The 9873-nt window shown below is 42.8% G+C and overlaps 1 protein-coding gene across 1 annotated transcript in view; it reads left to right on the forward strand.

The window, feature by feature from the left end:
* Positions 1-9873, forward strand: part of Slc12a1 (solute carrier family 12 member 1) — an 82746-nt gene that overhangs the window by 4686 nt on the left and 68187 nt on the right. The window contains exons 2-4 of the mRNA XM_005364392.2: positions 3110-3241; positions 3384-3459; positions 8587-8682. Of these exons, the coding sequence (XP_005364449.1) occupies positions 3110-3241; positions 3384-3459; positions 8587-8682 (304 nt within the window). The remainder of the gene's footprint in view (positions 1-3109; positions 3242-3383; positions 3460-8586; positions 8683-9873) is intronic.

Below are 9873 nucleotides of genomic sequence, written 5' to 3' on the forward strand. Positions count from 1 at the left end.
CAGCTAAAGGTGGCTTCTTGAACTAAATTGAAGAAGTGAATTCTCTAACCAAACAATCCCTTCAACATTCTTATTAGCACACCCGTAACTCCTATGCTTTTAAAGACTGTACATTTTAGTCATGGGAAGTAAAAGCTGTGGCTGGGAGATGGCTCCAGGTGGAAAATACTTTGCAACATTGCTTGGTGCGGATGCACAGGGCAAGAGAGAGAAGTAGAAACAGGAGACTGCCTCTCCAGGAGCTCTGGGGCCACTCAGCCTGGCATACACATCAGCAAAGAGCCAAGAAACCCTGTTGCAATCAAGACGGAAGGCAAGGACCAACAATCGTGGTTGTCCTCTGACCTTCATGCACAAGCCATAACACATTCATGCCTGCACTCATACAAACACAAACACAAACACACATGCACACACATCATTCACAGCACAAACACATACATCCTATATACTCATTCACACACGTCAGAAACACAGACACGTGATACCCAACACGTACAAATAAAAGTAAAAGCTACAGGTGACTGTTAGCTGTCTTATGTGTCTAGAAGTCATTAAAAGAAAACCACTTTTACTTGGTGTGTGAAAAGCACCTGATGCTTTTATCAGAAATATATTATACTGTGTAGGCCTCTGTTTAGCTAGCCCATACGTGACCCATGACTACTAAGTGCTGGAAATGAGGGTAGTCTAAGCCAAGATGTGTTGTCAATGGAAAATACACACTGGATTTTAAAAATTTAGCATGGAAAATACTCATATAAAGGCTTCCTGATACTTTATGATGACTATAAATTTGAATGGTGATATTTTGTACAAACGCAACTAAGTAAAGCACAATCTAAAATTCCTCATGATTCCAGTCCCTTCTCCAAAGTGAGGGACCATGACTGCCAACACACATTTACATTACAAATATCTGTAATGCAATTTCCTAAAGGAATTTTAAAATTTGATTATCATGTGATGATTTTTCCCCTTTCAAAGTAGCTACTAGGGACCGAGAGCAAGCACAATAGCAAAGCATGGGCTTAGCATGAACTAGATGAGAGGTTCTCAATCTGTGGGTTGCAACCCCTTTGGGGTCGAATGACCTTATCACAGATGTCACCTAAGACTGTTAGAAAACACGAATATTTACATTATAATTCATAGCAGTGACAAGATTACAGTTATGAAGTAGCAACGAATATGATTTTATGTTTGGATGAGGTTGGGAGGGAAGAAAGGACGTGACTTGAGATTCATTCTCTTTCTCTCCCTTTTCAAATGTGCCCTGCACAAAGGGAACAATGAAAAATGGATAAGAAACAAAGACTACATAAAATACCTGAAATTATTCCGATATATACAGAATAAAAATTAGAGAATGAGAGCTATTCTTAATTTGAAATAAACGTATTTTCTCCACTTTGTATTCAAGAGCTATCATACAAAAAAAAAATCTTTCAAAAGGAAGTTTTTGAAAACTGGCCACAGAGATAAAATCATATACTAATTTTTTTCAAAAATTATTTATGTATAGTTCTTTTTGTTTCTACTGAGGAGTCTTGCAGAAGACAGGAAGGAAGGATTGTAGGAGCCAGAGGGGTCGAGGTACCAGTAGAACAGGCCCAGAGAATCAACTAAGCAGGGCTCAGAGGGGCTCACAGAGACTGAAACGGTAATCATGGAACCCACACGGGTCTTCACTAGGTCCCCTGTATATATGTTATGATTTTTCAGCTTGGTGTTTTGTGGGACTCATAATGGTTGGAGTGGGAATATCTCTGACTCTTTGGCCTGCTCCTGGGACCCTTTATCTCCTACGGGGTTGTCTCATCCAGGTGTGATGTGAGGGTTTGTGCTTAGTCCTTATCTTGTTATGCTGTGTTTGGTTGATATCCTTGGGAGGCCTGCTTCTTTCCGAAGGGAAATGGAGGAGCAGTGCATCTGGGAAAGGGAGGAGGTGGAAGGGGAAAGGAACCAAGAGGAGGAGTGGAGAGAGGGGAAACTGCAGTTGGGATGTATTGAAAACAAAACAAAAAAATTAAATTAGATTGTTTTAGAAAAAGGAATTTGCTTTTGGGATTAGAGAGATAGCTTAGCTGTTTAGGGCATTTGTTTGTCTCTGCAGAGAACGTGGATTCTGTTTTCTGTACCCACATGGTTGCTCACAACCATCCATAACTCCAATTCTAAGGGATCTGAGGTCCATTCTGATCTCAGTACACAACAAACACACACATGGTATGCACACGTGCAGGCAGGTAAGCATTCATACATATAAAATAAATAAATAAGTTAAATTAATGGAAGTTCTGTTATGGGATGAATAGTTTTGCAGTCACACATACCTTTAGCCTTCTGTAGACTGCCAGAAGCCGCTCTGTTTGTGTGTGTAGAGAAAACACTTCTTTGGGTTTTACTGTTTACTCTCTTAAAGACTTTGGTTGAACAGTCTATTGCCATTACTTATTTTTAAGAAAAGTTGTAGTTTATTAAGAAACTATTTTAACAGAGTGAGTACTGGCAGAGAAAAGAGTTAGGGGAGAGATTGTATTCTCATCTAAAAATTAATTGGAACAGCGATTGAAAAAGAGGGGAAGACGGGGTGGGGATCACTTTAACTAACTGATTGAAATGAAGCAGAGAGGAAAGAATTGCAGCTTCGCTGCATCCAGGAAGTTGATCACTCTGGTCCTCCAAACACGTGGCACAAAAGACTCATCTGCCTTGCCTTCTGTCTTCCCTTGAGTCCATTGTCTTGTTTTTATCCATTTGCAACTTATATTCATTTAAGTTTGACCACTTTTATATTGTTAGTGGTAGGATGGCCCAGGCTCTGCCTACCATCCTACAGCCTTAGCCGTGGATGGAAATGGCTCATAATGGGGACCCATTGGCTTCCAGGGTAAGAAGCAATAGCAACATTATTTGCTGAAGTTATTGAAATACTTCTTTTTCCTAGAGTTTTATGGCCACTGTTTTGATTTGGCTTTGAAAGTTTTAAAAAGCTGAACCATTAAGAGAGAGAGAGAGAGAGAGAGAGAGAGAGAGAGAGAGAGAGAGAGAGAGAACTGACTGAACCATTACTGTTTTGCTTTGTGTTTCCTCTGTAAAAATGTAGAATGTGGCCGTGGCCCCTGGCTCAGCCGACAGGGTTGCTAATGGTGATGGAATGCCTGGAGATGAACAAGCAGAAAACAAGGAAGAAGATACAGCCGGAGTTGTGAAGTTTGGATGGGTGAAAGGCGTGCTGGTGAGAAAACCTCTGCTTACAAAGGAGAGCATCTGCCCAGTGATCCGACGGGCTTCACCGGCTAGCCATGGACACCAGAGTTACCAAGGGGGTGGGCTGGGCTGGGCTCAGGACCCCTTTCCATCCTCACTTTCATCCACAGGTGAGATGCATGCTAAACATCTGGGGAGTCATGCTCTTCATTCGCCTCTCCTGGATTGTCGGAGAAGCTGGAATTGGTGAGCAATTTCCCCTCCTAAATGATTTTTATGTAAATTGCAAGCTTAATAACAAACTGGGTTTACTATGAAAGCTGCAGAAGATGAAGGTCACAGAAGACATTTACACTTGAGAACTTTTTTTTTTTCTTCTGACAATGCCAGGAAAGAAAGGTGAAACACTAACTCCTGAGAGACTGGAATTTTCCAGTTTGCTCAACAGGGGAACGGTCAAGCAAGTATTTCTCCTTTATAGAGTTTCATGCATATGGCTGTATGAAGCATCTCTATTTCAAATAACTAGGGTCACACTTTGGGATCTATTGACATCTGCGTTTTACTTGTCTCAGTCTGTCCCACTTAGGAAGAATGGCAAAACTTTACTAAGCAAAAACAACTTGGAAAGTGCAAAACTGTGCACACAACCACATGCGTGACCTGATTCCTAAAAATGCCTTGTTGCTGAACATTTTTCAGAGAAAATAACTGTGTTACTGTCAGATACCAGCCATAAATAGCAAATGCTCATAAAATATTCCCAACTATAAGCTTTAAAAGATAGTTGAAATGACTCTAGTCATTGCAAATGATCACTTACAATGTAGGTAACCAATTTAAAACAATCATATTTTAAAAAGTTGTATTATTCCAGGAGTGATCATTTATTGCTTTTCAATAATTTACCACTTAAAAATTCAGTTTTGTAGAGTGTTTTCTTATTAAGAATATAAAATTTATTTGAAAAACTTAGTTGTGTTTTTACCTAAGTTCCTAACTTACTGTGATAAAAAAAAAAAATCGACAGTGTTCTGTTCTATGTACTCGGAAAAGAAAGGTTGAGTATTGAGGGGAGACTTAGATGTGAGTATTGGTATGGAGAACATAAAGCTCAGCTGTGCCTTTCTATGCCGTTCGGGAAGACATCTCAATTTGTATATGGAAAGAACCTGGTGTTATCTACCCCCTTCAACACACCTTCTGAACCAGCAGTTGACAACTGGACCAGGAAGGCTGCCCTCCAACGGGGAGCACTGAGCCAGCCCCGTCGTTTTTTCCATGTTTCTCGCTCAACAGCTGCTATGTGCCTGGCAGAAAGGCTGCTTGCTGGTTTGATGATGCGTAGCAAATGAATGCCTACAGCCGCGGGGTCCAAAATAAGTAGATGCCGTTCCACGGAAAATCTGCAGCTTAATATTGCCAAGGCTTTGCTCCAGGCCTTCATGCAAAATTAGGTTTTTAAGGGCAGTTTAGTAACTTATTGAGATCATCAAGACGCAGTTCTTTGTGTGGAGGTGTGAGCACAGACAGCCCAAGGCAAGAGTAATTCTTTCTAATGTATGTATTTAACACCCATATGTTTGGGCGACAATCAGAACTTTAATCAGATCTTACACAACTCTTCACAATCAACCCAGTTTCAGGTCTATTACAAAGGTATAAAAGATCCTCTCTCCGCTAAGCTGCCTGTTTCACTTTTAGACATTAGTGTGTCTCAACAAAATCGCTTCGTTCGTATAGTGGAATCACACACACAGTCAGTAGTGATCACTGTAACTGATATTGGTGACTGAGTTGTTGGCGTTTTTTTTTTTTCTCATGCTCTTTTAAATCTCAGAGCATAGAACATAGTGAGTAGTAGAAACATCTTATCAACCTACATTGTTATAGACCTAAAACTAGTAGAACCAAACGGTCCCATTTGGGTTTTGTATATTGCTTGTTTTTTCACCAATTTTGCTGACATTCCTCTCTAGGGTCTGACTAAATTTGTATCATCCTGGATGTCCTGGATCATTTTTGTCAGAACTTTTGAAATCTTCATCTGGCACTTGCCCAAAGTCAGCTTTGTTGTTCCTTTGTTAAGATGATATACAAGTGTTCTAACCATCCCTCTGCACCTTTGAGTTCAGGGCTGCTGGTTTGGGTAACTCTTCTGGGGAGGGGTCCTCTTACTGAGCCTCCTACTCTTTGGTACCATTTGTTGAGGCATCTTATCACACACACACACACAAAACTGTCCAGCTGACACTGTGTTCGGCTTACTTCTCTCTATACTAGAGAAGAAAAGACACAAACGCAAGTGTTTTCCTCTTGCTTTAGGCATAGTTTAGGGAAAGAAAATAAGTTATTTATTTTTGAACCCAGAGCCAGGGGATAAGCCAGGAGGAATCTTGTGATTGTAGTTACAGTTCACGGGCAGCCATGCTGGGACTGAGTCTGGGCTGCCCTAATCCTAAAAATATGGCACACTGAGTTAATAATGTTCCTCTCTTTGGACACCTAGCTGGGGCAGTATCATTTCCAATTAACTCAACATTAGGCAGGGAAGTTGGGTGTGGAAAGTGGATGTGAACCGAACCAAGTCACTTCCACTCTGAATTTCACTTTGCAGCTAAAATATTTTTTAAAAAATGAGTTAATTCTCCCCCCAACCAATTATTTAAAGAAAAAAAATCTTGCTGAATGGGCAGATACAAGTTGAGACGGGCTAAGGCTAAACTACTCATCTCGCTACAGGAAGAGCAAGAATTATCTGAAGTGGAATAGAAGACCGCAGAGCTGGGATTCACTTTCAAAGCTTTGAACCTAGCAAATGTGGGCATTGCTAACAGGCATCCCAAGTACTTCCTGCAGCAGGTCATGAAAGAGCCACGATTTGAGGAATCAGCTCCCTCAGCTGCCATTTACCCTGGAACTTTTCCTTTGTTTGTTTGTTTGTGAGAAAGAAGCAAGCTTCTCAACGTGTTAAAGTAGAAACTGGTGTTCAAACAGGCTACAGAAATGTCCGCAGCACGACAGAGTGAGGTGGGAATTGCTCAGGAGGCAGTGATGAGGAAAGAATGAAGTTAGAGAGGGAGTGACGTCATGCAATGCAAACTGGCGAGCCCGTGAAGTGTCTAGGGGGTGCTAAACATTCATCCTCAAACATCCTAAAAATCAAAATAATGTGTGGAGGCCAGGAAGAAACCACCAGCACCTGCAGCCACACAGGAGAAGGGATGCTCCTCATAGCGTCTCTGTTACCTAAAACATTCTGTGTGTGACCGCTTCTTACACCTCCTCTCCAAGGGTCTGTGGCGGGGGTGGCGAAGTAGGAATGACTGCCTTATGTGTGGGAGAGCACTCAACGTGACAGAGCAGAACACTCGGAGTCACTGAACTCCCCAATCTTATCTCTGAATTCCATATCAGTTGCTCGTGACAGGGGGAGGGGAGTGTAAAAAGTTTCCTTCTGTCCATCTCGGGTTCATAGCCTCATGCTTTAGACTGTCAGACATCATATTCACAAATGAATATGCTTATTAATGTCTTGTGCAAGCGCATGGGAGGACACGGTGGTGGGTGGTGGTGCAGAGGGGTGGTGGGAACACTTGTATATCATCCTAACAAAGGAACAATGAAGCTGCAGGAAGCCTACTAGGCAAAGAGAAGGGAATTTGAGTTTCTAGGGTGGCCAACCGTGGGGAAGGAAAATAGAGAAATTTGCTAGAACAAAAAAGGACTAATTTTGAAGGTTCCTGGGTTTCCCAAGAATCCTCTGCAGTCTGGTAAGGGCCTGCACGTGTCTCTGCGGTTGAGCATCGGTCCTTCTAGATAACGGAAGCATGGACGCGTTCACATGCGTGTGCTCCTGACCTGGACAAACTGGAAAGTCGAGAGCTTTCCTTGTGCCTGCTTGGTTTATTTTCACTTATGTAATTAAAAAAAATACTTATACCACAGTGATATATTCTAATACATTCTATGCCTTCTATGCTTGCCTAAATGCCCCCCAACACACATGCACACACACACACATGCACACACACACACCTGCTGTGAGTGCCTTGAAACTAAAAGTATGTAAGCCTCTCCTTTGAATTTGGCTTTTGTCAGTTTCTCCTCTTAACCGCTGCCCTTCTGGACCACAATATCCTCAAGGGTGGCTTTTTCATTCTGGTGTGTTTGCGGCTTGCATTTCTCACACTGCCAACCACACAGCTAGACATGCAGAAGGCTTGTCAGAAACGCTGGTGTTTATGGGTGTTGTGGTTACACTGAGCGAGCCACCAGTGAGTTCTGCCCTCTGTGCACCACGTCAGCAACTTCACACATCCACTCCTAATGTCACTGCCATTCAGGTGTCAGAAAATAAGTAAATTCTGAGAGCACACCACAAATAAGTTAATGGACCTAAATTCGGTTCTGTCCGATTTACCCGTCTACCTAATGAACAATTTGCTAATGAAGACCTTTACCGGGAAAGTTAGAATAACCTTCATTTACACTAACAGCTGGAGGCTGTGGGGAACTTCATCAAAGACCAGGTTCATCCTATGCTTTGACCAACCTCAACTGTTCATTTGGGGGTCGCACAGCTCTGCACGCCCCTAATCTTAACTCCCTAAGTACTGGCGATTTCATGGCCAGCTTGTTTAATTCAAATGTGATCCTTCAATGACTACCCAGATGTGTTTGCTTTTATGTAAATGACCCCATGAGCTGTTCCACCATTTAATCGCCCGTATTTTTCCTCTCTCAACCGAGGTCTCGGTGTGATTATCATCGGCTTAGCCGTGACAGTGACAGCCATCACTGGTTTATCCACCTCTGCTATCGCCACAAATGGATATGTCAGAGGAGGTAATTAAGGTTGTGAGCCAGTTCATCAGGCATAAGGTAAAGGTGACGCAGGCTCCAATAGCTCACCGCTGACCTTTCTGGGGTGTTTTCGAAGGTAATGTGAGTTGGTTCCTTTTCTCCCCCAGGCAAAGGGTGCAAGAAAAATGAAGAAGGATTTAACCTTTGTCAAATCCCAAACTTTCCCATTCAGGTTCCTCTCAAACAAGAGAGAAGGTCAAATGTCATGTTTCCTCTTTCGCGGCTGGGGTAGCTTCTCTCCCAGGACACCGAGAGGAGTCGGCTTTTCCTCTGCAGGACTGTACGTTAGACTGTGTTGACCACTGGATGCCATCCTTCATCATAATGAGTGCTTCTTGGATGATCTTTATGCCAGGCATAGCAACCCTACCTTTGTACAAAGAAACCCCACTGGGGCCCAAGGCATGGACCGGAAAAGTTCAATTAAAAGGCAGTAGATGTTGCAGGAGTAGGGACTCCAAGGAAGAAACATAAAATGTAATCTCTTCTGTCTTTCATTGCTGACAGGTCTTGGAGTTCTTATAATTCTTCTTTCCACCATGGTAACCTCTATCACTGGGTTGTCAACTTCTGCAATAGCAACCAACGGGTTTGTTCGTGGAGGTAAAATCTCTAAGATCCCTAATGCCCTCATCACATGTTACGGGTAGGCACACGTTTCTATATACTTGGTTGCTGATGGGCACAGGGAAGTGTCGAGGAGCCGAATGTGGACAGCAGCACGGTGAGTGTAGTTCAAGTCCACCCAGGTCACGGCTAACAGAATCCTGGCACATTACAGGTCCTGCCTCAGGTGCGCGGAGTCCTTGGGGAAAGCTCTTCTTTTCCAGGTCAGTCTGTACAGTCTTGCTGGTGATTCACAAGAAATGACTCCTCAGAATGGCAGCAGTTTTAAGCACAGTGCTTTTCAGGTGTCTCCCACACGGCCGCGGAATGGAATCATTATGTTAGAGCATTTCAGGTTTCTGCAGGGAGACGGATCTTCTGTGACTGGCACTTCATGAAGGAAGGGTGATCTCTCTCCCTACTGGAGTCAAACGCCTTTGTTGGGGGTTTTGCAGGTCTGGGAGTCATCATCATCGGCCTGAGCGTAGTAGTGACGACACTCACAGGTATTTCTATGTCTGCTATTTGCACAAACGGAGTAGTTCGAGGAGGTAAGCCAACTCATTTACTGGTGATTATAAACTATGACTGCACATCCTGTCTAGAGTTGTCTACTAACTGAGTGTGTAGATTTTATGTTGCTAACTGGTCCCTAAGACTTGAAAGAAAACAAAATAAAGCAAAATCCAAACAAGGTAAAATTCTTCTCAACTGAAAAAGAAGAGATCTGGAGAAAGGGCTCCTTTGATCCATTTCCTGTGGTGAATCCCAAGGGGTGCTCAGCACCAGGGTGAGCTATACTGCTCCCTCCTGGGTCCCCGCAGCAGCCTGGGTGTTCCCCAACAGTGATGATTCTCACATAGACAGCACTCCTGCCCCAGCCGTCAGGTTCTCCCCAAATACTCTGCTTCTATCACAAAACATCACCAAAAAGAACGTTTAAAAATAAATAAATGAAACAATGAGTTACTGTCAGGTTTTCGGGAGCAGGCAGGCTGGGGTAGAAAACAACATAGATGAAGATTTTCCCTGTCCTGATAGCCCTCGCCCTGCTCATCGGGTTCACTAATTTTTGCCTTGGCTGTTTTATCCAAGTCTCCCTGCTTAGGACTTTTTGTTGTCAGTGATGGGTTCTGTGGGGAGGGGTTGTTTTTGTATTTTTAAGATTTATTTATTTATTTTTCTTTA

Source organism: Microtus ochrogaster, assembly GCF_000317375.1.
Source record: "Microtus ochrogaster isolate Prairie Vole_2 chromosome 14 unlocalized genomic scaffold, MicOch1.0 chr14_random_1, whole genome shotgun sequence".
Classification (NCBI taxonomy): domain Eukaryota; kingdom Metazoa; phylum Chordata; class Mammalia; order Rodentia; family Cricetidae; genus Microtus; species Microtus ochrogaster.